This window comes from Talpa occidentalis, unplaced genomic scaffold, assembly GCF_014898055.3.
Source record: "Talpa occidentalis isolate TD23 unplaced genomic scaffold, MPIMG_talOcc4v2.1 talOcc4.5, whole genome shotgun sequence".
Taxonomy (NCBI): Eukaryota; Metazoa; Chordata; class Mammalia; order Eulipotyphla; family Talpidae; genus Talpa; species Talpa occidentalis.
In genome coordinates, this window is record NW_023604861.1 from 125124067 (window position 1) to 125152053 (window position 27987).

Consider the following 27987-nt stretch of genomic DNA (forward strand, 5'->3'; position numbering starts at 1 on the left):
ATATCAACTGCTGCTGTTTTGGCTGGGAGTCATCCTTGATCCCTTTCCCCCTAACCCACAGATAGGCTATCAGCAAACCCCAGGGACTCTGATCCAGGGTCTTCAAGACATATCCTGAATCTCTTATTGGTCCAACTCTACTGTCTACATTCTAGAACAGACCGGCACCGTTCCCCCCTGCAGAATTAAGAAAGCCTCTTAATTAGTCCCACTGCTACTGTTCTTATATTCCCACAATCCATTCATTACAAAGCAGTTGAGGTAATTTTTTTATTTTTATTTTTTTGAAGGTTAAATTCAGAAGGGCAGGTTTATTACAGAAAAAGAGAGAGGAGAAGAAGGTGCCTGCATAGAACCAGGCATGGAGAGATCTGTGTTTAAAAGAGACAGGACTGGTCTGCTATAGTGTTCCTTTTTCTGGGAGGGTTCATTCCTTTGTAAAATATTTTTCTATTGTTAAATGAATCATGTCTAGGGTATGATTGGGCTAATCTGTAAGGACTGGTGATTCTTTGGTGGTTGAGGTAATTTTTTTAAAACACAAGTTAGACTGTGTCATTATTTCCCTCAGAATCTTCCAGTAACTTCCTGACCCAAGGCCCTACAATATTTAGCCTCTACTTCCTTCTCATATCTGGTACCTATTTGCTCATTGGTCTTCAGCCACACTGGCATCCTTCTGGCCCTTTGAGCATGCCAAGCTCATTCCTGCCATAGGCCTTTACACTATTTCCTCTGCCTAGATCAATTTTTCCCCATCTTGCCATGACTGGCTCTTTCTTGTATTTAAGTCACAGTTCAAATGTTAGCTCCTCAGAGAGGCCTTCTCTGACTATCAACTTAGATAGTCCCCTCAGTTTCCATCCATAATATCCCCACTATTTTATTTTTCATTCTCTCACATTATCTTTGTTTACTAGTTTCCATTGGAAAGTAGGTTCCCTGAGAGCAAGACGTTCATCCGTCTTATGCCATTTGTCCAGTGGCAAGAACAGTGCCTTTCATGTACAAGATGCTCAGTATACTTCTGCTGAACCAATGAATGAATGATGATCTATAATAATATTACTATTGTTATTATGTTAATTTATCATTGCTTCCACACTATAGATGCTTTTCTGCTTTGGGCCATGTAGCAAAAGCTCGATTCCTGCATGAGACCAATGAGATTGCGGATCAAGTATCTCGAGAATATGCAAGTATTATCCTGATTGATTCAGCCTCTCAAGCTAGAATTTCTTAGTACTCAGCCCCATGATTCCTAGCTTTCCAGCCATCACTGATTTCCTCTACCCTGCCCACCCTCCTCTTCCCTGAAGCAGGAACATTTGGAATTGTTTGCTAAACCTCAAACCTCTATGCCCATGAAGCCTTTCAATTTCCAAAGCTTTTAGCTTCCACGTCCCTCTGGCCTTCCTGTCTCAGCCCACGCAGTCAAAATGGCTCCTGCTCTGACAATAACCAAAACTCCTTTTCCCCTGTAGGGTGGAGAAGGAACAGACTTTTATCAGGTCCGAGCACGTCTAGCCATGCTGGAGAAGAACTACAAACTGGCTGAAATGATCTTCTTGGAACAGGTAACAAGAGATGAAGGGATCAGATGGGGAAAGGGAGGCAAACTCGGGGTAAGGAAGAGCACTGGTCATCTGGGCTTGCAGCGGTTTGAGAACCTTTGGAAAGGCTTATACAGTTCATTTCACTCCTCCTTAGATTCCTCCTCTATGTTAGTCCTTATGATTACTTTTTTCTTTCATAAACAGTCTTATTATCAACCCCTGCACTCTAAAGCCTGTCCTCACAATTCTTATGCATGGAGGTAGATTCAGGGTTTGGTTTTGTTGTTTTTTTTTTAAATATTTATTTATTTATTTATACAAGCACTGGGTACAGTCAGAAGCGCGGGTGGGTGAGAGAATTCACCAGAGCCAGAGCGGGGAGCAGAGCAGGCAGAAGGACCGAAGTACACTGCTGAGGGGAGCAGCGGGTGGCAGGAGAGGTCTGCGCGCCATGTGGGACCCTTCTTCGGTGGCCGGGGAGCAGCCGGGGATCAAACCGGTGCTGCAGAGGCTACGGGCAGATTCGCAACCCAGCGCTCAACCACTGCGCCACCTGGGAGGCCCAGATTCAGGGGTTTTGTGGGTCCCGAAACTCATACAATTTGAGTTCTCTTGAAGAAAAATTACCTTGGAAGCGACCTGCACAAATTAGGTGCTCTGGAGCTTAAACTTCATTTAATTGCATAATAAACCCACCTTGGCTTATATAGAAAGTAAAAGGTAAGACTTTTACGCCTCATGAGCTGGCATCTTCACTAGCTGAGCAGCATTTTCTGACTTCTGATCCTCATATCTCATCCTTCTGTTCTTACCTGTATTCCCCCAGAATGCTGTTGAGGAGGCCATGGACATGTACCAGGAGCTTCACCGTTGGGATGAGTGTATCGCTGTGGCTGAAGCCAAGGTACTGTTTTTGTCTTTTGCACGGTTGCTCAGAACTTGGTTCCACCAGTATCAGAATTTCCTCTTGCGGGCCTCTCTCATGGCATAAGAGGTTAAGTCTCAGCGCTACCAAGCTATCTGCAGCCACTGCAGCACGAGTTCGATCCCCAGCCAGGGAGGTGACCCACATGGTGCAGCAGACCTCTCCGGTCTCGCCTGCAGCTCCCCTCAGCAGTTATATTTCAGTCAATCCGCCTGTCCGACTCCCCACTCTGTCTCTGGTGAATCCTCTTACCTGCACCTCTGGCCTACACCACAACTCTTGTATGCATAAGTAAATAAATCTTTAAATTAAAAAAAAAAAAATAAGAACCTCCTTTTGTAAGGAGGCTCTCAGAGTGAACAGGGTTGGACCTGGAACCTGATAGGGTGAGGAGTTAGGACATGGGTGACCGGGAGGATTTCCAATGTTGCAAGGAGATTGAAAATGGGATGTAGCAGGGCAGGAAGGAAGGTGGGACTCCCAATTTTCCTCTGTCCAGGGACACCCAGCCCTGGAGAAGCTACGCCGGGGTTACTACCAGTGGCTGATGGACACACAGCAAGAAGAGCGAGCCGGTGAACTACAGGAGAGCCAAGGGGATGGGCTCGCAGCCATCAGCCTCTACCTCAAAGCTGGGCTCCCTGCCAAAGCAGCTCGGCTGGTGCTGACCCGAGAGGAGCTGCTTGCCAACACCGAGCTGGTAGAACACATCACCGCGGCCCTTATCAAGGGGGAGCTGTATGAAAGGGTACGGCTGACTTCCTATTCCCATCCCTAGCTCCAGGGCGCAGTGCCCCCTCCTACCCAGGCAAGTCTTGGAGTACCTCGCCCTCCCTGCTTGTGGCTGACTCTCCTCCTTTTGGTGCTGCTGCTTGAGTCTGTGTAGGAGGGTCCCAGTGAAGTAACACAGTATATGTCAGCAGGCAGGCGATCTGTTTGAGAAGATCCGAAACCCCCAGCGGGCCCTGGAGTGCTTCTGTAAAGGCAATGCATTCATGAAAGGTACTCGCCGTCCACAGCCCAGTCTTCACTGTTGGAAGGTCTTGCCCAAACCTCCCCAGCACCAGTTCTGTGCATCTGGCAGGGTGACGCGTCAGTTCGCCTCCATTCCTCCACTTCTCACCTATTTTCCACAACCCACTTCCCTGTCTTACTTTTGTTGCGTGAAGGACCCCTGAAAGTCTGGGCTGAGTTCCCTTTCTTCTCTGGCAGCTGTGGAACTGGCTCGATTAGCATTCCCAGTGGAGGTGGTGAGACTAGAGGAAGCGTGGGGGGACCACTTGGTGCAACAGAAGCAGCTTGATGCGGCCATTAATCACTACATTGAGGCCAGGTACGGGGGGGCAGAGGTGCACAGGAGATTGGGCAGGAGGTGGTAGCTAATGGGGCGAGAAAAAGGTACCAAGGCTTAAGAGAAGCAAGATCTCAAAATGTAGGTTGGAGTATGCCTGAAATGTTCCTACCTCCATCCATCTTCCTCACTCCTCATGCTTTTCCCAACTATGCCAGGTGCTCCATTAAGGCAATTGAGGCTGCCCTGGGTGCCCGCCAGTGGAAGAAAGCAATTTATATATTAGATCTGCAGGACCGGAACATTGCATCCAAATACTATCCTCGTGTGGCCCAACACTATGCGTCTCTGCAAGAGTACGAGGTGAGGAAGAACCCCTTTCTGCAGCCCGAGCCAATGCAGTTCAGGGTAACAAGGAGAAAACCCAGAACAGGAAATGGGGGCCACCTCACCAAATCCTACTTTCTGGGGTGCAACAGCATCACCACCCTGAATGGGAAGAAAGATATTTATTTCCCCCACTTCATTCCCGCTGACTCAGACTCCACTGCCAGGTGTACATAGCAAGTCTCTAGCGCTCTTCCTGTGCCAGCGGGAGCGATTGTGCATGAATCCTTCCATCACCGCCACGGTGCGGGATTGCCTTGCATTGCGGAAATGTGAGACCCCCTTCAGCTCCCACTGTCTTATCCTCATGGTTTTGGTGGGTCTTTTTTGGAAAACAGTAGGTCTGAGACAGTATCTTTTCCCTCTCTATTTCTAGATAATGGTGTCCCAGCTCTGCTCCACCCCGGCTCATGTTTGGTCTTTCCTCTTAGAGGCTGCTTTCAGTCTGTTGCTCTGACCTTTTGCCTCTTCCTCTCTCAACGACAGATTGCTGAGGAGCTCTACATTAAGGGAGATCGGACCAAAGATGCAATCGACATGTACACCCAGGCCGGCCACTGGGAGCAAGCCCACAAGGTGGAGGATGGGGGCGGGAGCTGACCTGCGAGTCCCTTGCCTTTGTGTTTGTGTTGTCACTTTCCTGAGTCTCTAGTTTGCCCCTTTCACCAGGTTCCTTGAAAGCTGAGAAAGAACTTTCTGGGTAGTGTTGATTCCTAGCCACAGGGAAAAGTGGGGTGAAGACAGGGCTGAAGAGAGGCCCTTGTTCCTTAACCTGGGGCTCTTCATCCTGAAGAAAGCAGATGGGTTTGGGAGTTGGAGAATCTGAAGCAGCACACCTAAGAGCTCTAGTCACCTTGATAACATGTTCTCGCTTCTGTTCCCAGAGCCCAGTGGGGATGGTAGGAATATGGTAGTGGAACATATGCCCAGCACAGGGCATCTCTGACCCTCGGGCCTTTGCAGAATGTAGTTCTTACTTTGCTCCTTATGGTCTTGGAATTTCCTGAATCTCATGCACTCTCAGGAGTGGCAGGGAGAGTGGCAGTAACCGACCTCCTCTGGTTGTTGGGCAAGTTCAAAGCTCCTGAGGAAACAGGTTCCCCTAAGCCCCACTTCTCTGACTGCTTTGCTTATCCCTCCGCATCCCTTGGAAATGGGCACCTGAGGCTGCTCTTGCTCCATTTCTGCACAGCTGGCAATGAAGTGCATGAGACCAGAAGATGTGTCGGTGCTATACATCACCCAGGCCCAGGAGCTGGAGAAGCAGGGCAAGTACCGCGAAGCAGAAAGGTGAGCTGTGGCCCTAGTGGAGGTGGAGGAGGAGGTGAGGCTTCAGGGCTGGAGGGAGGGGCTGGCCTGAGGACGTGTGCCCTCTCTCCGGAAGGAAGTGACAGGATCTGGGTCTAGCAGCAGGACTCTAGGCCTGGAAGGCCCACGTGTATCTCTCACCTCCAGGCTCTATGTGACTGTGGAAGAGCCTGATCTTGCCATCACCATGTTCAAGAAGCACAAGTTGTATGACGACATGATCCGCCTGGTGGGGAAGCACCACCCAGATCTCCTCAGTGACACACACCTGCATCTGGGCAAGGTGAGCCCTTCTGTTCCTGCCCATTTCCTCCCTAAAAAGGCTCCTTCTCCTCCCTCTCCATCCTGACCCCCCTCTGCCCAGGAGCTGGAGACTGAAGGCCGACTACAGGAGGCTGAGTATCACTACCTCGAGGCCCAGGAATGGAAGGCAACAGTGAACATGTACCGGTCCAACGGGCTTTGGGAAGAGGCCTACCGGGTAAGGAGTCCAGGTCACCCTGGGGCTGCATTCATTCTCTTTGCCCCTCTCAAGGGACTGTCTGCTTCTAAACTGGTCATGGGTATCTTTGAAAAATGTCCATACCTGGACACACAACTTCATGTACCACTCTAAGGGTTTGTGGATTACCTGAAATCATTCCTGAACCCCAAGCAAGTTAAAGGGATCCTGAAACTTAGCTCTCTTTCTGTTGTTCTAGCACAAGTACCAGATTCTTGTCAAAACTGAGGTCAGGGTGGAGATGAGAGGCAAGCAGCCGTGCACCCCTGCATTGGAGGATTACCAAGTGGCTTTGCTTTACAGGTAGCCAAGGCTCACGGAGGGGCGAATGCCCACAAACACGTGGCCTACCTATGGGCAAAGAGCCTGGGCGGAGAGGCCGCAGTTAGGCTGCTTAATAAGCTGGGACTCCTGGAAGCTGCTGTTGACCACGCAGCTGACAACTGGTGAGGCTCTCAACCTTCTCTCCACTCCTGCTGCTCCACACAGAACCTCTGTCTAGAGAAGAAAAGTCAATTTCTAACTCAAAAGCACTTCCAGGAGATTGATAGGAGTGAAGAAAGAATCTTTCCAAGGAGAGACACTCGGAAGAATTTGATAAAGAGGCAAGAAGGAAGTAGTAGCTCTGTTCTTACTCCCTGGGGCTCGTAACAGTACTTCATCTTTGGCTGTTTAAGCTTTTGCTTTAAGCCTTTATTTTTTAAAAAAACAATTTATTTATTTATGCATACAAGAGCTGGGGTACAGGCCAGAGGGTGAGAGGATTCACCAGAGAGAGTGGGGAACAGAACAGGCAGATTGACCAAAGTACACTGCTGAGGGGAGCAGCGGGCGGGTCAGAAAAGGTCTGCTGTGCCATGTGGGTTGCTCCCTGGCCATCCAGGGATCGACCTCGTGCTGCAGAGGCTGCAGATTGCTTCTTAGTGCGGTGCTTAACCTCTTGAGCCACCAGGGAGGCCCACTTTAAGCCTTTAAAGCAAAGTTGCTCAAAGGCAGTAACTTTCTTCTGAGTAAGGGAAGAATGATTCCCTAAAATGCAAAAGGAGCTCTTCTTCAGCATATGCTTCCAGCACCAGTATAAGCCTGCATTGAGCCACATTGCTGAGGGCAGTCTTGTTTCTGAGAGATTTTTCTGCCAGTGGAGATGTGGCTCAGGAGGAGGTAGTGGGAGCACCAGGAGCCCTCCCCTGCCTCCCGCCAGCAGTGTTTCTCCCCTTTCTATATTTCCCCTTGCCCTCTATTTATCTTCTCTTATAAAAGAAAGCACTGACTATGCAAACCTTATCTTTATCTTCCATTTCAGCTCCTTTGAATTTGCTTTTGAACTCTCTCGACTGGCCCTGAAGCATAAAACTCCTGAGATTCACCTCAGATACGCAATGTACCTGGAGGATGAGGTATAGATGGGATCCTTCTCTGTTGTTTTTGACCCTGACCACAGAGCCCTCTGTTCCTTGCCCTAGGCCTCTGCTGCTGGGTCTTGCCACCTCCTGGCACAAATTCCTGTGATAACAATTTCCTTCTCATGTATGGCTGCCTTTTTCTCTCTGTAGGGCAAATTTGAAGAGGCTGAAGCTGAATTCATCAGGGCTGGTAAACCCAAGGAAGCAGTTCTCATGTGAGTTACTCCATCAATTCCCTAATCCTGTCAGCCCAGGCACAGCCCAGGATCTTTCGTTGTCATTTCACTTTCATCTAAACCTAGTACCAATAAATCTTAAAATCTTATATCCCCTCAGCAACATGTCTGTTGTCCTCCCACTCTCAAACCCTCAGTCCTGTACTCAGCCCCACTCTGTCCCCTTCTGGGAGTAGGTTTGTCCATAACCAGGATTGGGAGGCAGCTCAGCGTGTGGCCGAGGCCCATGACCCTGACAGCGTCGCCGAGGTGCTTGTGGGGCAGGCCCGGGGAGCCCTGGAGGAGAAGGACTTTCAGAAAGCGGAAGGACTATTGCTTCGAGCCCAGAGACCAGGCCTGGCCCTCAATTATTACAAGGTGGGGCACAGGGTTCAGAATCCTGAGGGGAGAGTAAAAGGGTTTGAGCGCCCACAGAGCACTGTACTGACCCCTGGTGCTGAGGAAGAGCAAGGAGGTTAGCATTGGGGAGGCAGAAGGAAAAACCAGAGGAAGGACAAAAGAGGGCCAAGCACCCGGGAATCGTGGGCCGTAGCACCTGCCATTAGGAAGCTATAACGCCTGCAGCTGCCCCCCCTGATCCTTGGACATCTGAGCAGGAAGCCGGGTTATGGAGCGATGCCCTGAGGATCTGCAAGGACTATGTGCCGGGCCAGCTGGAGGCACTGCAGGAAGAGTATGAGCGGGAAGCCACCAAGAAGGGGGCCAGGTATGAATCCAGGCACCAAGCAGTGGTGGCAGGGCCGGGGGTGGAGCGCAAGGTGTGCACAGGACAGGCCATGCGGTTGCTCCCTGCTCTAGTCACATGCACTCTCCTCCACAGGGGCATGGAGGGACTAGTGGAACAAGCTCGACAGTGGGAGCTGGCTGGGGAGTACAGCCGTGCAGTCGACTGTTACCTCAAAGTCCGGGACTCAGGAAGCAGCAGCCTGGTGGAAAAGTGCTGGATGAAGGTAAGTCCGCCAGGCCTTTCCGGGCCTCCATTCATATCCAGCTCCTCAGACATTCATCTTTTTTGCCTGTGTCTTTTTGTAGTTAATCAGGTGGCAGGTATCTGTTGAGTGCTTAGTGGACGCTAGATCCAGAACCTTTGAAGACTGTAAAAGGAGAAATAAAGCATGCTGATTGGGGGAAGTTGGACTAACACACGGCTCAATTAATTAATATTATATCTGAGTGAAGACTAAAGTGTGTGATTCAAAGAAGAGTTTAGAGCAACCATCACTTTTTTTTTTAAAAGATTTATTTATTTATTATTTATACAAGCACTGGGTACAGTCAGAAGCGCGGGAGGGTGAGAGAATTCACCAGAGCCAGAGCGGGGAGCAGAGCAGGCAGAAGGACCGAAGTACACTGCTGAGGGGAGCAGCAGGCGGCAGGAGAGGTCTGCGCACCATGTGGGACCCTCCTCCGGTGGCCGGGGAGCAGCCGGGGATTGAACCGGCGCTGCTGAAGCTGCAGGCAGCTTCGCAACCCAGCGCTCAACCGCTGCACCACCGGGAAGGCCCCAACCATCACTTTAAAAAAAAAAAAAAAAAGATTTTATGTATTTTACGCATGCAAGAGCTGGGGCACAGGCCAGAAGTGCGGGGGCAGTGAGAGGATTCACCAGAGACAGAGTGGGGAACAGAACAGGCAGACTGATTGAAATACACTGCTGAGGGGAGCAGCAGGCAAGACAGGAGAGGTCTGCTGCACCATGTGGGTCAGCTCTCTGGCCAGCCAGGGATCGAACTCGTGCTGCAGAGGCTGCAGATTGCTTCATAGTGCGGTGCTTAACCCCTTGTGCCACCAGGGAAGCCCCCACCGCAACCATCACTCTTTTGGATGATGAAACTGAGACTCAGAAAAGCCCAACACAGAGTTGCAGAATGCTCTGGCCTCCTATTTTAGGGGTTCTTTCTCTACACCCTGTGGTCGATGCTGTTTGTGACAAAGAATTTGAGAAATCAGTTTGTCAGAAGTGACAGGACCTAATGCAGTGACCTCAGATCATAAGGAGTGTCTGAAAGACGAGCTGAGGAACAGATAGGTCAACTGGGTGGTCATTTAAAGGCTCTGTTGGACTACTAAAGATAGAGTTTCTATATGATCCAGCAATTCCACTCCTCGGTACTTACCCAAAGGACACAGAAACATTAATTCCAAAGGGCACCTGCACCCCTATGTTTATAGCAGCACTATTTACTATAGCTAAGCTTTGGAAACAACCCAAATGCCCAAAAATAGATGACTGGGTCAAGAAGATGTGGTACATATACACCATGGAATATTACTCAGCATTCAAAAAAGATAAACACATGCAATTTGCAGCAACATGGATGGCGCTGGAAGAGATCATGCTCAGTGAAATAAGCCAGAAAGAAAAAGAAAAATACTGGATGGTCTCACTCATAGCAGGAATCTAGAAAACCTAAATAAAGGACCAGGAAAAAGAATAACTGTAAGAAAGAAAAAATCAAAATCAATAAACAACTATGAACTAGAGATACACTATGTGGGGGGAGAGGAAGGAGGAGTTGGGGTCAAAATAAGGGGGTTGCAATTGTATGGGGAATATAAAAATAAAATTTTTTAAAATAAATAAATAAAGGTTCTGTTGGACCAAGAGAGAGCTTTTCCCAGGAGGTTGGGAGGTGAGGTACAATGCAAGAGAGAAAGTTGACAACCAGAAGGAAAAAAAAATAAATCAGGCTGAGACCCGCCCCCAAGTGGTAATTTGCCTCTTCCACTCATTTTCTATGTTCTGTTCAATCACCAGGCAGCTGAACTCTCCATCAAGTTTCTACCTCCCCAACGAAGTCTAGAAGTAGTTCGGGCTGTGGGACCCCAGCTGATTGGAATTGGGAAGCACAGTGCAGTAAGTAGGGTGCAGGGAATGAAAAGAAAGATTCCACAGATATGATACCTACACCCTGGAGTGTGTGTGAGGTGGGCCCTGTGGCAAACCTGGCATTCAGTGCTGGACAAGCAGAAGAGTGGGGAGTGGAGGAGCAATCTGCTTTCCAGTCTCTGATTTCCCGCCCTGCAGGCTGCAGAGCTCTACCTGAACCTGGACCTAGTCAAGGAAGCAATCGATGCTTTCATCAAGGGTGAGGAGTGGAACAAGGCCAAGCGAGTGGCCAAGGAGTTAGATCCCCGGTAAGAATAAGAGCCCCTTCCCATGGGAAATTCTTTTACTTCCTTTTGTAAAGACTGGGAGAAAGTTCTCATGGGAAGGCTATGGCATCCTGTGTGTGAGATCTCTGCACACTTCACAGGTATGAAGACTATGTGGACCAGCATTATAAAGAATTCCTCAAGAACCAGGGCAAAGTGGACTCGGTGAGACTTGCAGAGTTATCAGGAGGCAGATCGCATGGAGAAGCTCAAGAAATCCTCTCCCTCATTTCCCTCTCATGTCAGCTTTCTCCCCTGTAATTGTCTTTTTAATTGATCCCTAGCTGGTGGGTGTGGATGTGGTGGCTGCTTTGGACCTGTATGTGGAGCAGGGCCAGTGGGACAAGTGCATTGAAACAGCTACCAAGCAGGTACTGCTCTTCCCCATCCCAGCTTCTCTGTACGTTTTCCCTTGACTCCTTACCTGCCCCAGAGCTTTATCTCTCTTCCTCCAAAGTCCAAACCCTAGGATACATCAGAGAGCTCAGTCTTCCACATTCTGAAATTGCGGTCAGATGTCTAGCTGGGCCTGCTTTGCATATGTCCTTTGCCTTCTATACAAATCCGTGGCTTCAAGTCACCATCCCACCCTCACTGCCTGATTGCGCTAATCCCAACCTCCCCATACTTTTCCTCCACCCCCGGACAGAACTACAAGATTCTACACAAGTATGTGGCTTTGTATGCAACTCACCTGATCCGAGAGGGTGGCTATGCCCAGGCATTGGCCCTGTATGTGCAACACGGAGCCCCTGCCAACCCACAGGTACTAGCCTGCTCATTGGGGTGAATGTTTCCTCAAGGAAATTCTTTTTTTTTCTTGCTTTCTTTTTAAGAACTATCCATCCTGTCAGGAACTGTCTTCCCAAAGGATTCTTTCTTCAGAGAGCACCATGTCCTGAGACCCTACCCAGCCTCCTCCAAAATGTGCAGTCTCTCTGGAGGATTTACCCTTTGCAGAAAGAAATTCCCAGCAACCACCCTGTGCTTTTAGCTAACACACAGGGAAAAGCCTTTCAGAGATGAATTTTTCACACACCTCCATGGCCTTTTTAACTCCCTCCAGAGAAGAAACACCACTCCCCTCGCTAAGCATCAAGCTCTCTGGAATATTAGCCCATGACCACCGTGACTGTGCATCGCATTTACCCACACTCACAAAGCACCTGGCTTAAGAAAATTCTTTTCTTTTTTCTCTTCCCTGAAAATAATAACTTGTCCATCGCTTTCCTCCGGCTTCTCCATACACACATCTACAGCCTGTTTTCCCCTCTTTGGCCTCTTCTACTGGCGCTCTCTTCTAGTTGTCCTCTCCCAGCTCTCCTTTCCCTTCTACCTCCAGAACTTCAACATCTACAAAAGGATCTTCACTGACATGGTGAGCTCACCCGGGACCAACAGTGCCGAGGCCTATCACAGCTGGGCTGATCTTCGAGACGTCCTCTTCAACCTGGTGAGAATATCGTCGCCCAGTGAAAGGCTTCTCTGCCTGCCCCAGTCCTTATCTCTTCTTTCATGCACATTAACCTTCACCCTCAGATGTACTGTAGCGTCCTCTGTGCAGGTGACATTAGTTCACCAGCTGTGCCCAGCACTCCCCTGGCCCAGACTGTGCTCTCTTCCTGCTCTAGTGTGAAAACCTGGTCAAGTCCAGTGAGGCCAACTCTCCAGCCCATGAGGAGTTCGAGACGATGCTGCTGATAGCGCATTACTATGCCACTCGCTCTGCGGCTCAGAGCGTGAAACAGCTGGTGAGACAGCACAGCGGGGGAGCTGGCCCATGGATGCGTTCAAGCTTCACATTCTCAAGCTTGGCCCACTTGTTGTCTAGCTTTTCTGTTATTCAAATACATGTTTAGCCTCTGCTGTGATGGCTTTCTTCCTGCGTTCCTTTGACCTTCTGCCCATAGAGCTTCAGCCCCATTGTATTGAAACATTCAAATTCCATTTCTGGTGATTCCTGGGTTGGCTACTTATATGTTTATCTTTGCTTTATTCGTGTTAGAATAATGTATATTTATTTCATGTACGTGGATGGTAAAATTCTAGAAGTGGAAGGAAACTTAGAAATAATAGAGACCTAGCTCTCCTGTGCAGATTTTAAAAAAACTAAGACTCAGAGCTGCTTGAGATGCAGAGTAGTTTCATATGGCCAGTTTACTGGTTGTGCAATTGCCTTAGCTGTAAGCTCACAGCCTGGGAACTCAGGTACCGTAGCGCTAGGGTTGTAACGCTTGGACTTGAATCCACAGGAAACCGTGGCTGCCAGGCTTTCTGTTTCACTCTTGCGTCACACTCAGCTACTACCTGCAGACAAGGCCTTCTATGAAGCAGGCATTGCTGCCAAGGTGAGCTGCCAAAATGGGTGGGCTGAGCTGAGGAAATCAGAAGTTGGAAGATAAAGCCTATCCCATCTGCTCAGGCAGAACAAACCTTTGGGTGGCCAATGGAGAAGATAACATTTTCCTTTATCTTTCTGGACTCTTCCCCCCGCTTTGTCAGAAGCAACACCCACACCCAGTTGTTCACTCCCACTTGCAACTTTTCTCTGTGGCAGGCAGTTGGCTGGGAAAACATGGCATTCATCTTCCTCAACCGTTTCCTGGACCTGACTGATGTAAGTAGGGAAGTTGTGCCCAAAGGCTGAGAGGTTTTGCCTGTGACAGTTGCCCATCTCATGGCTACCCACTCTGCCACAGGCAATTGAGGAAGGGACACTGGATGCCCTTGACCACTCTGACTTTCAGGATACAGACATTCCCTTTGAGGTGCCACTCCCAGCCAAACAACACATACTGGTAAGGGCAGAGGTCTGGAGATTGGGAGGCCTCACCGTGTGGGTGCGTTGAGAAGGGAGGACATTTTCGCTTGGGCACCTTAAGTTTGTAATGGGCATTGGTCAGCAATATCTTTGCGCTGCCATCTTTGGAAGGGCCTGAACCCTCACTATTCCTTCAATGGCAGTAGAAACAGAGGCAATAGTTAAGACTGTGGTTGTAATTGCCAATCCAAGGATCATTTGTGAGTGAAAGGTGGTATATAGGACGTGGGCCTAGCCAGCCCCTTTAGTCATCACCTTACACTTGCCCTGCCTGGCATGAATCTACTTCACCCATCCTTCCCAGGAGGCTCAGAGAGAAGAGGTTCGAGACTGGGTGCTCACAGTTTCCATGGACCAGCGGCTGGAACAGGTTCTGCCTCGGGATGAGCGGGGTGCCTATGAGGCCTCCCTGGTGGCAGCAAGCACTGGAGTTCGGGCACTTCCCTGCCTCATTACAGGTACAGAACCCAACACCACCCCATATTCTGTGGTAGGTGGGAAGGAGGGAAAAGCAACAGGGTCGGGAAATGATTTTACTGATTCAGTCAAGGATGCAGAAGATAGGAGCCTTCTACTTTCTTCATTTCCTTTCCTCAGTCCTTCTCAAACCCCAGTTCATCTTTTTTTCTTCCCCTACAGGATACCCCATTCTGAGGAACAAAATTGAATTTAAGCGGCCGGGGAGGGCAGCTAACAAAGATAACTGGAACAAGTTCCTTATGGCTATCAAGGTTAGAGAGGGAGATGTGAAGGACGAGGGCAGGGAGAGCAGCACTGAAGAAAAACAACAAACTACCGGGCTGGTGGGTGGGAGTGTTAAGAAGCCAGGTGCAGGTTGAACCCTGCTCCTCATGGACTGAGATGGCATGATATTCTTGATAGCAGAGTGTTTTTTCTTTTTTGTGAATTCCTCTCATGTTTTCCATTTGCTCACAGACCTCCCACAGCCCTGTGTGCCAGGATGTACTGAAGTTCATCAGTCAGTGGTGTGGCGGCCTTCCCAGCACCAGCTTTTCCTTTCAGTGACTGGTGGAGCTCAGGGAAGAGTTTTCAGGTGCTCTCCCTCATTAAAGTCTTGTAAGTAACTAAGCCCACTGTATTCTTTGATCATGGTCACCCTCAGCACAACCTGGTGCCTCTTCCCCCAAAAGAAATCATTATCAAGTAGAAAAAAGTTATTTTATTTCAGTTATTTTAGCTCATCTTAAAGGTCAGTGAAAACCCTGTGGCCGAGCCTGCTTGATAGAGAAGGCCCAGGTTATAAGGCAAGTAGCCGAAAGCAAAGGACCAGACCCAATTCTAAGAGCAGTTTGCTGTCCCCACCTTTTTCCAGACCATAAGCCTCATGACACAACTTGCCCTACACCCAGCTTTTCTGTGGTGGCTGAATTTCTTGATTTTGATCCAGTAGCTGCTCATTCTCCTGACTTTTACATTTAGGAAGTTCAAGTTCTGTCAGTTCCTCCAGCTGCAGAAGAAGGGGTAATTAATACCCTGGCCCTGAATTGTAGTCCATCTTTTCAACACTGCCCATCCGTGTGCAGGAGCCCTTCCGGGGCATCTTCCTTACCTGTATCTGCAGCCGTTCCTTCTTCCAGGGCCCAACCCCACGAAGGGTGAGTGCAGCCACACAGCAGTAAGCAGACAGAACAGCCTCTGCTGCAGACATGAGCAAAGAAGGAATCCAGAAAGCCAAGGCTGTATCCTAAAAGGCAAAGAGGAAGGGAGGGGGACTCGAGAGAGCACGGCAGGCAAGGCAAGGAGGGGAGATGAAAAGTGCAGGTCCGGGGCTGTGGACTGCAAGGATTGAGAAGAGAAAGCACTCACATAGATTCTCGTGGGGTCAAAGGGGCAGTCAGCCTGTCCAGGTCCCTCGTCCAGCGGTACCAAAGGATCCAGCAGCCCGGGATGGCAGTCAGCAATGAGACGGCGGCCACCATTAGCCACAGTGAGTGACACTGCGAGGAGGAGGCCCAGGGAGCAGGCAGCGGACAAGAGTAGGTTCACCAGAGCTACTGCCAGCAGGGCCCAGTGCTGACGGGGGCAAAGGGTCAGGGTGAGCGGCCTGAGGGTGGCTGACTCTCCCACTGACTAGATGCCGCGGTTTTTCTATTTGCGTCTTCTCCCCATTTAAAGCAGCAGAGTGAATCCCATTTCCCTGACTCAAGACTTCCTCATTAAAGCTTCCAAAGTCCCCTCTCACCAGTTGAGGGCGTAGAAGGTTCCTGGATGCCAAGAGGGCCACAAGTCCCACGGAAACGCTCTGGAAGACAAAAGCTTGAGGCCGGCCCTGCTCGCCCCGCCCCGCCCCGCCCCGCCCACCAGCCCGCCCGCCGGCCGGCCGCGCTCACCAGCAGCCCGGAGCCCACGGAGATGACATTGGCCACGGTGTACTCGGGGTGACTGCGCCGCGGGGATTGGCCACGTGCCGCAGGACGGTGCCGTGCAGCACGGCCCCCAGCAGCAGGTTCACGTGGCCCACCAGGATTAGCGCGAGCCCCACGCGCATAAGCCGCTGGGGGCCCCTGGCCGCGTCTGCAAAGCACGGGGGAGGGGCAGGCCTGAGCCGGAGAGGCACCCGGAGGCCGCCAGCGGCCGCCCCCAGTTAACCAGGGGCTGTAGGACGGGCCGAGATGAGCGCAGGGGACCGAAACCCCAGGGGCCGGAAATTACCAAACCGGCAGAGACGGCAGCTCCTCATCCCGTCCCTCCGCGCCCGCCGCCGCCGCCCGGCAGCTCTACCTGGCCCCGCCCCGCCCCGCCCCGCCCCTGCGGCCAGTTCCGCGATCACCACCTGCAGGCCCAACCTCCGCGCCCCGCCGGGGCGCCAGCCGCTCCCCCTAGCGGGGAAGGCGCAAACACACACCACGCTTTTAGCAAAAAGTATACTTTATTACAGCAGCAACTGAGGCGAATCGAATGGCCCCCCCCCAAGGGCCACCACTGCAGCACCACCCTTCTCCCGCCCGTCCCCGGGATTGTAGAATTCTGCTCCCACAGTGCCCGCGGGCCTCCTTTCCACACAGGCTGGGCGGGAGCCGGCAGTCAGCCACTAGCCCCCAACTATAAAGAAGGCGGCTGCTGAGAAGGCCCAGGCCCATGTCTGTGCAAAACAAGTAAACAAAGTGCAGAGGGGAGGAAGAGTAGGGGGAGAAGAATGATGCTCAGAACTAGGGAGCCCCAAAGTCCTCCTGAATAATGAAGGAGAGAAGGGGCTTCACAGGGTAATACTGACTGGGGGGAAGGGGCAGGAAAGCTGCAGCACTTCTAGTGACAGCCACAGCTCAGATCAGGGGCCTGGCCCGAGTGAGCTCTAAGAAGAGACGGTGACAGCAGCTGAATTGAGGGTGCTGTTCCTGGCAAAATTGAACTTGTTCAGGGTCTCCTCCAGCAGAGAAGTCAATCGGCTCTGGTCAGCCTGGGGGGAGAAGAGCTCAGTGAGACCGGCTGGGAAGAGAGAAGAATGGACACAACCAGGACAGCTGAAGGCAGAAATCTCACCTCGCTAATGAAGCCCAGCTGCACCAGCTCAGCCGCCAACTCAGGGATGTTCTCATCTGACAGAGAAACAGGAGAGGGTGAGCACAGCGCGGGACTTAGGGTCTTCAAAGAGCCCAGTCAGGTTACCCTGGCTGGGAAAGAAGGATAAACCGAAATTGCCAGATCCACCCTCCAATTGTAGGGGCTAAGATACTCATTCCACAAGAGTCAGTGTGCTAACTGCCTTGTCACCTTCCCCACCCCTGAACATGTCCCTCACAGATAAGGCTCAGACTCTCCGTCCTCTGAGGGAAAGGAGAGACTCACTTGGCATAAGGTCACAGCTCAGGTGGCGGTTCAGTTTGTCCTCCAGCTTCAGTAGAAGCGTCAGCTGGAGAATAGGACAGTGAGAAAATGAGCCTCCCACCCCCACCCCCTGACCACCCAGCCCTATGCAGGGCTGGCCCTGAGCCTTACATGGTGTTTGACTCCCTCCTCCACCGACTCAATGTTGCACTGCATCAGCACCACCTATGGAGAGGGGCACAAGAGTAGATCCAGTCAGTAAAAAACCCCCAAGAGCTGGAAGCCTTTCCAGGCCGCAGGACATGGTTGCCAGAGAGCAGAAATGATTCTCTCTAAAAGACAAAGCCTTATTTGAGGTGTCCTATTTCCCTCCCTTGCACCACGACCATAGACACACCCACACCAACAATGTCCCACCTTGCGGGTCTCCACCTCAGCTGGTTCAGGGGTTGGAGTCTTGACAGAGGGGGGCACCACAGGTGATGTCACCTCCTCCTGCTGTGGCTGCTGGGGCCGAGGCAGCCCAAAGGCTGTCAGGGGATAGATCCCATTCCTGGAGAGAGATCAGCAAGGTCACCTGGGCTGTGCAGATGTCAGAGGACACCCACTCCTTCCTGAAGGAAGCCTTTCTTCTCATTTCTCTCACCTGACATCTTCAAGGAATTTATCCAGTTCCAGAGCTGGTGACTGAGAGTACCTAGCGGAGAAGAAAGAAGGTAGAAGGAAGGATCCAATCATTCTCAAAGAAGGAAAGTTGACACAACCCTCAGGGTGGTAGTGACCTGTCCCTTTTAGACCCTCTTAATTACTCACAAAGTCTGAACTGGATCTCTTCCTGGTCCTGCAGGGATTTCAGCCAGGACAGCACTGGTATCCATGTTTTTGGTGATCTCCTCCAGAGCATTCTCTGGGATCATGTCTGTATGAATAGGAAGTTGTAGAGGGATGGTTAGATTAGGCACAAGGGTCCTGAGGTATAAAAAATCTCTTTGGAAGTAGAAAACGAAAGAGAGCATGCTGGTGAGTTACAAGATTCCAGACTGGAAGTAAATTCCTATGAGTTTCAAACAGACTTACGTTGGTGTCCCACAATGCAATGGGCAGCAAGGAGTTTGAGCGAGGGCACTTCAAACAGTGCAGGGTGGAACAGCAGTTCTCTGGCTGTTGGTCTTTGAGCAGGCTCAGACTGCAGGCACTTTTGAATGAACTCCTAGAAAAAGGAACAAGAAGGTGGAGCGGGTGTCTGACAAGCAGGCCATTGTGTTCCTCAGTGTAGCTCTCCTTATACTCAGCACAGGCTTATCCTGAGCACCTACAGAATAGGTGCTCAGCACTGGTTAAGGGGACAAATTGATAAATGGATCTGAAAGGCTCTGAAAATGTAAGATATTATATAAAAGGTATCATTCATTCACTACCTGGCTTTAACAATTTTTCTGCTCTCAAGCCACAAGCTTTCTCTTCTTAACAATTCAAATTTAAATCAAAATCAACAAAAAAACTATGAACCAGAGACACTTTTTGGGGGGTGGGGGGCGGGAGGGGAAGGATTGGGGTCAGAATGGGGCGTTTGCAATTGTATGGGGGAATATAAAAATAAAATTTAATATTTAAAAAAAAAAAAAAAAAATTCAAATTTAATGATTTCTTTTTTCTACATTTCCTTTTTCCGTATCTCTGCTGCATTAGCTCACTTACTGCCTACCTTCTTCTCTAACCCTGGCCAAATTTACCTTCTCTCTCCCCAAACATACCCACTGTAGTCAGTAATATTCACCATCTTTTTAGTTTCCAAGCCTAGTGCAATTTTCTTTGTTCACTATAATCATTTATTAAACTCACCGGATTTCCTCATGCTTCCTCTCAACACCCCCTTTTCCACCTCCCATAGATCCCTTGACAATTAACCTGCTTTCCTTCTTTCAGTCTTGAAGGCTAACAAGGTCACATACTAACTGTCTCACTTGACCATCACACCTTATCACTGAACCAGAAACATACTTCACACTGGCCAAGAGTTCCCACTAGTCCTCCTTTTCTCTCCTGCTCCCTTTCACACTTGGCCCTTCCAGCCTAACTCTAGTTATTATAGTTCAGCTGCTGATTCATAACCTGTATGTCCTTTAAATCTGACCTCATTATTTCAGCGCACTTTCCCTAGCTAAGCTGTATAAATATAAAACCCTAAATGACTGAGTTGATTAATTCAAACTGATTGCTTTGTTTAAAAATATCAAGGTGGCTGAAAGTATATTATCAATATCTGAAGTAGCCATCAAATTAGTTTCCCTCCACAGATACACACCTAAAATAACACATAAACTTTAACCCCAATATTGCCCATCTGAAATGCCTAACCCGTGCATACGTATACCTAAAATGCAGTAGGCACCGTGTAGGGAAATTTTCATTATTTTTCCTTATCCTTTCTGCTTTACATTCTCTTGCTCTTAGAAGAATGTATTTCTAGTAGGTAGAAAGGAAGAAAAAACCAGAAGATATTTTAAAGGCTATTGAGGGAGTGATCCTGAAACTTCTTACCCTCTGTAATGGGTCTTCTAGAAGCTGGATGGAACTGCTGATGGCTTCCTGTGGCACATATGAGGACTCTCCATTGCCCTGAATCTCTAGCACTGCCATCTGTAGTGACAGAATAAAAAGGAAAAGTACACCTAAGGATCTCTGTGCTTCCAACCATCACTCCCTTGTCCTCCCCTCTACTTCCTCCTTCCATCTTCTAATTTCACCCCTTTCCACCACCACCCCTTCTGATTTCCTCACCTCCAGGGCACACATCCCAAAAGAGTAGATGTCCACTGCCGTTGTCACATTAGTGACTTCTAGGAAGAACAGAGGAGGTTTTGGTGAATCAGAGAATGGGGGTAGGGAATGGCAGAAATAGCTTTAAAAAAAAAAAAAAAAAAAAAAAAAAAAACAACTTTTTGTATTCCAGTAGAGAAGAACTATAAGTTTCAATTATGTTACCTCTTCCTGAGGTGTAAGTTATAAGGTGAGGAACCTGGGAGGTGGAGACAGGGCAGAGAAACTGGATGACTTACCTCCATACTCTGGTGCAAAGAAATGTAGATTCTTCTGCTCTTCCCGACATGTCTTCACATGATTGTTGATAGTGTCAGGAGCCACTGAGAGTAGGGGAGATACCCACAATCTGACCACCATCAACAAAGCATAGTCTCACTCCAGAGAGAGGCCCCCAAAGCCACATTCTCTCCTGAATTCTCTAACCCTCAACTGGCACAAACCCATTCCCTTTCCCATCATGAACTAGACTAAGCAAGAACACCACATACTTCTCTCTCTGGGTGACTGCTTCTCACTTAAAGTCTCTAATTCAGCGGCAACAAAGGCATCACAATGAACTAAAGCAAACCAGGCTTTTGGACTGGTCAAGGAGCAATGCAGGCTAAGGAAAAACTTTTACTTGTGACCTGTTCACCTTTCCCAAAGCTCAGATAAATCCAATTCATAAGTACATGGAAATGTTTGTTCTAGTTCCCTCACCTACCCTGCAAAGAGCAGAAAAACACAGGCAGCCCTTCCTAATCTGGGGCAATCAGAGACCTCAGAATCATGCAACCAGGCAGAGAGCCGCCGCCTCCTCACCAACCTTTTCTTACTGAAACTCAGTAATAACTCAAAATGGAACCAATACCCTTGAATCAGTTTTCATCTGAATCCAACACTATTTTTTTAGACTCCTGTTCTACCCCATTATGTCTCAACATTGCCTGCCACAGGGCCGAAAGAGGAACCAGAGCCGGGTCCAATTTGGAGTCACTTGGATCATAAACGATGACTACAAGTCACAGAAAGTCTGGGAGCACAGTATGATTTAGGGAACCAGCCTGATGATGAGGGGGAATAAGAATCCAGGACATAAGTGGCCAGCCAGGCAGAATCCACAGAAAACAAGCAGGTTATGGAGGGGCAAGCAGGTAGAAGGCTGGTAGGGCAAAAGCCAAGCAGGCATAATTAGGCAGGGGAGGTAGGGGGACAGGGCTTGCTCCCACGACTGCATGCACTGGGCAGCCGCAAAGGGGAGCAGAAGGAGCACAAACAGAGCCCCGAGTGGGGCAGAGGGAGCTCTCACCATTAGCAAAAATCCTATGAAAGACTGTTGGGAACAGAGCAGCCCGTAAGCGGGAGGGAGGAAAACAGAGAAAAGTTGTGAGCGATGGAGCAGCCAAGCCCCAGACAAATGGACACACAAACACCACACAGACACAGCACACAGAAATGTTATATACACTGCACACAGATACACAGCAAATGAAAGCACTCACAACAGGCACAGCCTGGAACCTCCTTTGGTAGGGTCTGGCCCTAGGGGCTCAAGTCAGACCTTTTCCAACCGATTAACATCTCTTTATCCAGTTTCCCTCCAAAAAGGTGTTAGGCCCTACCCCCTCTCTACTAATTGGCCTTTCCCTGAGAATTGCCCTAGCAAGGTCCTTATCATCAGCCCACAGTTCAGAATTTTACTGTTTTCCCCCATTCCTTTTCTCTTACCCCCATGGTCCCCAAATTCCCGAGGCTCCCCTGCCCAGAACCTCTCCCTCCCCTCACCAGAGCCAATCTTGATGAGTCCGTTGTGCTGGATGAAGATGGTGTCACAGGTCAGGTTCCCATGGATGATGGGGGGGTCACAGGAGTGCAGATAGCTGTGGGGGCACTGGGCTGTTAGAGGGGCCACTGGGAAATTAAGGGCAGGGGGAACCCAAGGGTTAAGAGGAGCAAGGGCCAGGTCTCCTGCTGGTCACCACAAAAATAATCCCCACACTCTGAATCTCCATTATGCCTGATGAGTTAAATAGCTGGATAAGCACTAGGAGAAAGAGGTTGGAGATACAGTATCGTGGTTAGGGCATTAGGAATGGAACCTTTTTTTAAGACCCAGAGGGGCCTAATCTCGACAATATATGATTCAGAGTGGGGAGAGGCAGAGAAGAACAGCAGAGTGGTGCTCTGAAATCTGCTAGGAGGAACTAAATCAGGAAATAGGGAAAGAAACTAACCAGATTCTACTTACCTTAGGGCAGAGAGGATTTGTGTACACCAGCGTTTCCAAGCCTGGAAGAGAGTTTGATCAAAGGGTCTGTAGTAATCCCCCCTCTTAAGCCTCCAACCACTTCTCTTCACCCCTTCCTGGTCAACTTATTTTTCAACTTATTTTTCAATCCAACCAGCCTTAAACCTTGTCTGCTCTCTTTATACCTTTTCATTCATAGTCTTGTGATTCTTTTTCGTCTTCTTCAGGAATTGCTTAAGACTCCCAGAAGACATGTATTCAGTGATAAAAATAACCTAGAAGATACAAAGCACACAAGTAAGGCCTTACAGTAGAAATGATCCCCCACCTGGTGACAAATACACGAGATATATGTATCGGATTTGGAAGCTTAGGGGTTTTTTTAAGCTTCTCTCCTTTCATTCTTAACATCAATTCCTTAAATTTAGTAAACAACGAAAATTACTTAGCAATCAGAGCTTTGAAAGAACAAAAGTTGGCTCATTTTAGCCCCATCTATAACCAGAAAAAAGGCATAGGTAGGGCCTCCCCGGTGGCGCAGCGGTTAAGCGCTGGGTTGCGAAGCTGCCCGCGGCCTCTGCAGCGCCGGTTCGATCCCTGGCTGCTCCCCGGCCACCACAGGAGGGTCCCACATGGCGCGCAGACCTCTCCTGCCGCCCGCTGCTCCCTCAGCAGTGTACTTCGGTCCTTCTGCCTGCTCTGCTCCCCGCTCTGACTCTGGTGAATTCTCTCACCCTCCCGTGCTTCTGACTGTACCCAGTGCATGTATAAACAAAATAAAAACAAAACAAATAAATAAATAAAGCATGCCTCTATAAAAAAAAAAAAAAATTTAAAAAAAAAAAAAGGCATAGGTAGTAGTCAAAGTCCTGCTCTCATTTCCATAGCAGCTAATTCCAGCTCTGTTTCAAAACCACCTTGTTTTAGTTAATGAATGTAAAAGGAACAATAAATGTAGCTAGTGTCTTTGCAGAAAGCTCAGGGAAAAGTTCTTACCCGAGCCTTGTTCTCTTTAATGTCAGCCCAATACTTGTGAAACTTAACAATGTTGAGATGCTCCAACTGAATCAGATTATCAAACACAGCACGGACCTTTTCCTGGGAGCAAAAGAGAGAGTTGGATAACAGGACTGAGAAATCACCATAATCCTGAAAGCCATTCCCTCTCTCTCCCCAAAAATGATCTAACCCCTACATATTCCCCTTAACAGTCAGCTTCCCAACACTAATTTCTTTTTAACACCAGTGTTCTAATATCGCACAGGCACATTCTTTCACCATTACCTACCTCCTGCAGCTTGTAGTTCTTTCGCTCAGAGAACTGAACCTCATTCCACACAACCTCTACACCCTCCTCTGTATCCATGGCCAGGTATGCACTATCAATACCTGGTACATTCCGCTGATTCACCTGAGGAGAAATTAAAATGAAAGGGAATTATAATTATCTCATGAACCTTCCACATTCTTTTTTTTTTTTTTAAAGATTTATTTATTTATGCATACAAGAACTGGGGTGCAGGCCAAAGGTATGGGGGTGAATGGGGGGGGTGAGAAGATTCACCAGAGACAGAATGGGGAGCAGAACAGGTAGGAATCCTCCACATTCTATACAATCATGTTCTCCTAGGAGCCAACCTCTTATGGTTGGTCTGTCCCTTTGAGACTCTGCCCCTCCACTTATCTCTTAGAATTCTCTCTCTCAAGAGCAACACTCCCACTATCTTACCTCTTCTCGTCTTTTCTGCCAGCGCCCACAGGGTGACTCTTCCAAAATCTCAGACTCATCTTCACTTTCTTCTTCTTCCTCTGGGGAAGCAGCTGAGGTTGTGGAGGTCACAGGAGGAGACACTGATGTCAGGCCAGGAGCTGAGGATGAGGAGTCTACCTTTGGGTCAGAGCCACTGCTTAGTACTGTCTGGGACTCCCCTTCCGACATGCTGGAATGAACACTCAGGCCTGCATTAGTTGGGGCAAGGTGAAGAGAGAAAGCAGAGAGGGTCAGGACAGAGCTGTAAAGTGTTAATCCTAATAACCTCCTCTGGGGTCAAAAAGAAAACATATTACACCACATGTTTCCTTTAAATCCAAAATCTGTAGTGCTGTCTGAACACGGAAATATTAACTGCTCTCCCTATTTAGAGAACAGAGCTATCTTAAAGATGACCCACCCAGCAATGGCAAACACAAGACTGATAGCAGTAAACTTCCCTCTTAGTAAGGTCCAAAATGAACAGCAAAATCAGAGGCCCATTCCTTGTTAGCAAACACTCACCATAGCTTTCCCTTTGAGTCCCCCCTCTACCCTATTTGCACTGTGCTCAAGAGCTAAGCTACATAGGTAATAAGCCATAGGGGCAGAACAGATGACTCCAAACCCCAAAGTCTTCTACTGATCAAGCCCCTAAGCTTGATCTGTAGCTACCCTTAGCCAATGTAGCCAGTTGAAACCCTCAGCTGATATAGCCCCACTACAATTAACCTTGGCATTAACTATCCATCCCTGCCATAGAGAGAATGAGTCTGCCAGTCCATGGTGAGGCTACCCTTGGAACAGGTGACTGGCAATGATCAGTGATGTCATCCCTGATGACCTCACTTTCCTTGTGATGTGAGTGTGGCATATGGGTATTGGTTAACTTTTTTTTCCTCACTCACTCACTCAGCAAATGTTTATTATGCACTTATTGTGGGTCAAGCCCTGGGTTAGGTACATGAGATACAAATTAAATGAGATATCCACACTCATGGATCCACAAGTTTATGACAAATCTAAGACCTTAAGCTTCCAGCTCTTATTTCATTCACATGGCTTAAAGCTTCCATGCTCTGGGGGCACAGGATCTGACTTAGGAATTCCTTTTCAACTACAAATAACTCAAGATACAGCCACTGGAAAAGGTACTTTATAGCACAACATTTTTTCAGGCACATGGCAACTTGAAGAGAAAGAATTCTCAAAAGCTAAATGTCACTAATTCATCCGAATAGTCACAGCACGACCACTGAATGTTATTCCCTATCTCTGGGAACAAAAGCTGGGAACAAACCGGAGCCTCCGGGCCCTGGGTTCCAGGGAGTGCTCGCTTTCCAGACATCCAGGCAACCCCATTCGCTCCTCTAAGTCAGTTCGCAGAGCAGAAGCTTCTGACCAACACCGGTCCTTTAGAAAGCCCTCACTGATTTGCAGACTCACGGGTGCCCCCTTCTGCCCATCTTTGCCCCCAACCTACACTTTATTTAACCCAAGTCAGAGGCTATTCACACCTAAGCGGAATCGCCTCGCCGCCTCCAGTCACCCTGATGCACCGCGCGTTCACTTCTGACGAACGCAGATCGCTCGGCCTGCAAAGTTTTCCTCTGAGACTGTCGCTCACGGGCCGCAGCCCCTCCGCACGTTCACGCCTCGGCCGCGGCGCGCAGGCCCAGGCCTCCCGGCGCCCGCACCCCGGCAGGACCACAAAGAGGGCTCCGCGCCCGCCCGCCGCTCGTCGGCAGTCGGGCAAGCTCGGGGCGCTGCACACTCCAACAGGTCCCGGCCGGGGCGCCCGCCGGCCCGCCGCCCCCGGCCCGGCCCCCCCAGCGGCCACCTCATCAAAGGCCGGGCCGCGGGGCGCCCGCCGGGGCGCAGGCCACGCCCCCGCGCGGTCGGCCGCGAGCAGGCGCGGCCCCGGCGCTGCGCTTCCGCAGGCCGCCGAGCCCGCCGCCCCCGCCCCCGCGGCCCCGCCTCCCGCAGCCCGAGTTCGACGCGAACGCCGGGGCCCCGCGCCCCGCGCCCGCAGAACCCCGGACGCCGCCGCCGCCACTCCCGGGAGGGCCGGAGGGCGGGGCGGGGCGGGGGCCGAGGCGGCTCCGGCGGGCCAGGCCCGGTCGCTGGGCGAGCAGGGCCGCCCCCCGACACCCGCGCGTCAGGGTCCCGCCATCCCAGGCCGCGGAGCCCGAGCCCCGTCCTCCCGCCGAGGCGCCCCCGCCCCTCAGCCCCGCCGGCGCTCACCTCCCCACCCTGCTCCCCGCAGCCTGCGCCTCAGCTCCAGCTCAGGTTCCGGGGCCCCGGATCTGAGACTCCCTCACAGCTGCGCTTCGCAGCGCAACCGAACTGCGGGCCCCGCCCTCGCGGCGTCCCGACCAACAGTGGGCGGCGCCGCACGGCCTTCGGGCTTCCATTGGCCGAGGCGGCCGGGGGGCGGCGCCCGGGGACGCCGCGGCTCGCAGGCCGGTCCCCCGCCGGGTCTCCTCCCCGCGATCCGGTCCGGCCGGGGCCTCCCCGGGGGTGCGGAGTTTTCGTTCCTCACCGGGGCTCTCCCTGTGTCCGTCCGCCCGGCCCGGCCAGGGGCCCTCGGACGTCCTGCTGCCTGAAAGGAAGACCTCCTCCCGCTCCTCGAGGCGCCATGGCGGGCCGCGTCCCCCTCAAAGACAAAAGGAGCGAAAGACGTAACCCCCGCGCGACGGGAGCGCCCACCCGCTTTCTTTATTTGGGACCGAGCCTGTGCGCCGGAGACCAGTTCCTCAGAGAACTTTTTTAAAAAATGACTGAACACATTAACACTGAAAACCAGTAGTTATCGCTTCGTTGCTGCGCAGTGTTGGTATCTGCCGAACGCTTGCAGATTATTGTCACGTGTATTAATTGATTTGATTCTCTTTAAAAATTGAAATTGTCCTTCAGTGTTAGTTAACTGCACAAAGCCGAATCATAGCTTTTAAGTTATTCGCCCAAAGTCGATGAGAACCAAATGGAGAAGCAGTCAGTCATCAGAAATGACTTACTTGAAAGGTGTTTGGAAAAAATTTAGATCACGAGGAGGTGGGGAGAAAAAGATGCTATTCTGGGCAGTCCCACTGATCAGCGAAAACTAAAGACAGTGTGAAGAGAGAGGTTCACCCTGCCATTAAGCACATTATGTAGGAAAGTGGATGAATCAATAACCAGAACTTGAGAATGTCATGTCATAATTACTAAATTTCACTGTACTTAGCGAATATTTAATGCCATTTCACGGTGAGAAGTATCTCTCTTTAAAGAGAGGGCTCAAACACTTTTAAAAACCTGATGAAAGTTGTGGACCTTGTTTTGGAATTTAAAAAATACATTTGTCCATCAAATATAGCACGTAATTTCTGAGAGTTGAGGTTAACAATCTTCGTTTTAACTTCAAAGAAAGGTTATTTGTCCTCTTCCCTCTTTTCCCCACCCCTCCAAAAGCAACTGGGGCCCCTGTGCCATGGTAAATGTACATTAAATAATATTATAGTTTCCATTCCCTTCTGCCTGAACCTTAGCATTATCAACCTTTTGGCTTCAAACAGTTCCTCCTTTCAAATATATATAAAGGACCCACTGGCATTCGCAAACTCTTTTCAACTTTACATTTATGCCTGTATTTTCACCACTTCATTTATTATCTTTATTTTTCTTGCTTAAAAATCATACTTACTGTAAAAAAATCAGAATATTTCCAAAAATATTAAGGTATTATAAAATATTATATACATGATATTTATAGAGTAGCTTCTATGTGCTATTTCTATGTGCTATGTTCCACTCTTAATTGCCTTATGATATGTT

At 49.8% G+C, this 27987-nt stretch overlaps 3 protein-coding genes across 6 annotated transcripts in view; 1 reads left to right on the top strand and 2 right to left on the bottom strand.

Moving 5' to 3' along the window:
* Nucleotides 1-14666, top strand: part of IFT172 (intraflagellar transport 172) — a 32548-nt gene extending 17882 nt beyond the window's left edge. Inside the window, exons 19-48 of the mRNA XM_037528323.2 lie at nucleotides 1111-1195; nucleotides 1485-1577; nucleotides 2383-2460; nucleotides 2981-3229; nucleotides 3405-3483; nucleotides 3694-3814; nucleotides 3991-4135; nucleotides 4646-4735; nucleotides 5352-5449; nucleotides 5615-5750; nucleotides 5832-5948; nucleotides 6273-6415; nucleotides 7273-7366; nucleotides 7523-7587; nucleotides 7785-7965; nucleotides 8205-8314; nucleotides 8429-8558; nucleotides 10367-10465; nucleotides 10637-10746; nucleotides 10866-10929; nucleotides 11049-11135; nucleotides 11414-11530; nucleotides 12107-12217; nucleotides 12396-12515; nucleotides 13017-13112; nucleotides 13322-13381; nucleotides 13464-13562; nucleotides 13890-14043; nucleotides 14225-14316; nucleotides 14522-14666. Coding sequence (XP_037384220.1) covers nucleotides 1111-1195; nucleotides 1485-1577; nucleotides 2383-2460; nucleotides 2981-3229; nucleotides 3405-3483; nucleotides 3694-3814; nucleotides 3991-4135; nucleotides 4646-4735; nucleotides 5352-5449; nucleotides 5615-5750; nucleotides 5832-5948; nucleotides 6273-6415; nucleotides 7273-7366; nucleotides 7523-7587; nucleotides 7785-7965; nucleotides 8205-8314; nucleotides 8429-8558; nucleotides 10367-10465; nucleotides 10637-10746; nucleotides 10866-10929; nucleotides 11049-11135; nucleotides 11414-11530; nucleotides 12107-12217; nucleotides 12396-12515; nucleotides 13017-13112; nucleotides 13322-13381; nucleotides 13464-13562; nucleotides 13890-14043; nucleotides 14225-14316; nucleotides 14522-14611 — 3313 coding nt within the window. The 3' untranslated portion in view covers nucleotides 14612-14666. The remainder of the gene's footprint in view (nucleotides 1-1110; nucleotides 1196-1484; nucleotides 1578-2382; nucleotides 2461-2980; nucleotides 3230-3404; nucleotides 3484-3693; nucleotides 3815-3990; nucleotides 4136-4645; nucleotides 4736-5351; nucleotides 5450-5614; nucleotides 5751-5831; nucleotides 5949-6272; nucleotides 6416-7272; nucleotides 7367-7522; nucleotides 7588-7784; nucleotides 7966-8204; nucleotides 8315-8428; nucleotides 8559-10366; nucleotides 10466-10636; nucleotides 10747-10865; nucleotides 10930-11048; nucleotides 11136-11413; nucleotides 11531-12106; nucleotides 12218-12395; nucleotides 12516-13016; nucleotides 13113-13321; nucleotides 13382-13463; nucleotides 13563-13889; nucleotides 14044-14224; nucleotides 14317-14521) is intronic.
* On the bottom strand, nucleotides 11355-16311 carry KRTCAP3 (keratinocyte associated protein 3). Its single transcript, XM_037528324.2, is given in 7 exon segments — nucleotides 11355-15053; nucleotides 15156-15290; nucleotides 15413-15619; nucleotides 15789-15848; nucleotides 15937-15986; nucleotides 15989-16120; nucleotides 16259-16311. Coding segments are annotated over 7 exon segments (720 nt in total). The 5' UTR covers nucleotides 16287-16311; the 3' UTR covers nucleotides 11355-14945.
* Nucleotides 16312-16451: 140 nt separating this feature from the next.
* On the bottom strand, nucleotides 16452-26531 carry NRBP1 (nuclear receptor binding protein 1). 4 transcript variants are annotated; one of them, XM_037528326.2, is made up of 18 exons: nucleotides 26416-26531; nucleotides 24151-24380; nucleotides 23710-23832; nucleotides 23418-23519; nucleotides 22607-22696; nucleotides 22422-22462; nucleotides 21959-22053; nucleotides 20431-20514; nucleotides 20153-20211; nucleotides 19913-20011; nucleotides 18449-18581; nucleotides 18185-18290; nucleotides 18018-18068; nucleotides 17789-17924; nucleotides 17543-17596; nucleotides 17393-17456; nucleotides 17087-17142; nucleotides 16452-17003 (listed from the first exon to the last, which is right to left on the bottom strand). In XM_037528326.2, the coding sequence occupies exons 2-18, from the start codon at nucleotides 24358-24360 to the stop codon at nucleotides 16899-16901; spliced, it is 1608 nt and encodes a 535-aa protein (XP_037384223.1). In that variant the 5' UTR covers nucleotides 24361-24380; nucleotides 26416-26531; the 3' UTR covers nucleotides 16452-16898. The 4 variants fall into 4 exon arrangements, with proteins under 4 accessions (XP_037384223.1, XP_037384222.1, XP_054557227.1 ...); XM_037528325.2 differs by lacking the exon at nucleotides 26416-26531 and adding an exon at nucleotides 25689-25825; XM_054701252.1 differs by lacking the exon at nucleotides 26416-26531 and adding an exon at nucleotides 24904-25044.
* Between the last annotated feature and the right edge of the window lie 1456 nt (nucleotides 26532-27987).

What these genes read in the sequence shown, in the direction of transcription:
- NRBP1 (XM_037528326.2), bottom strand. Translation starts at nt 24,360, where the DNA reads ATGTCGGAAGGGGAGTCCCAGACAGTACTAAGCAGTGGCTCTGACCCA. An exon ending in ACAAGACTATGAATGAAAAG is followed by an intron (nt 22,463 to 22,606) that starts GTATAAAGAGAG and finishes ACTCTCTTCCAG; the next exon opens with GCTTGGAAACGCTGGTGTAC. An exon ending in TTGCATTGTGGGACACCAAC is followed by an intron (nt 18,291 to 18,448) that starts GTAAGTCTGTTT and finishes CTATTCATACAG; the next exon opens with ACATGATCCCAGAGAATGCT.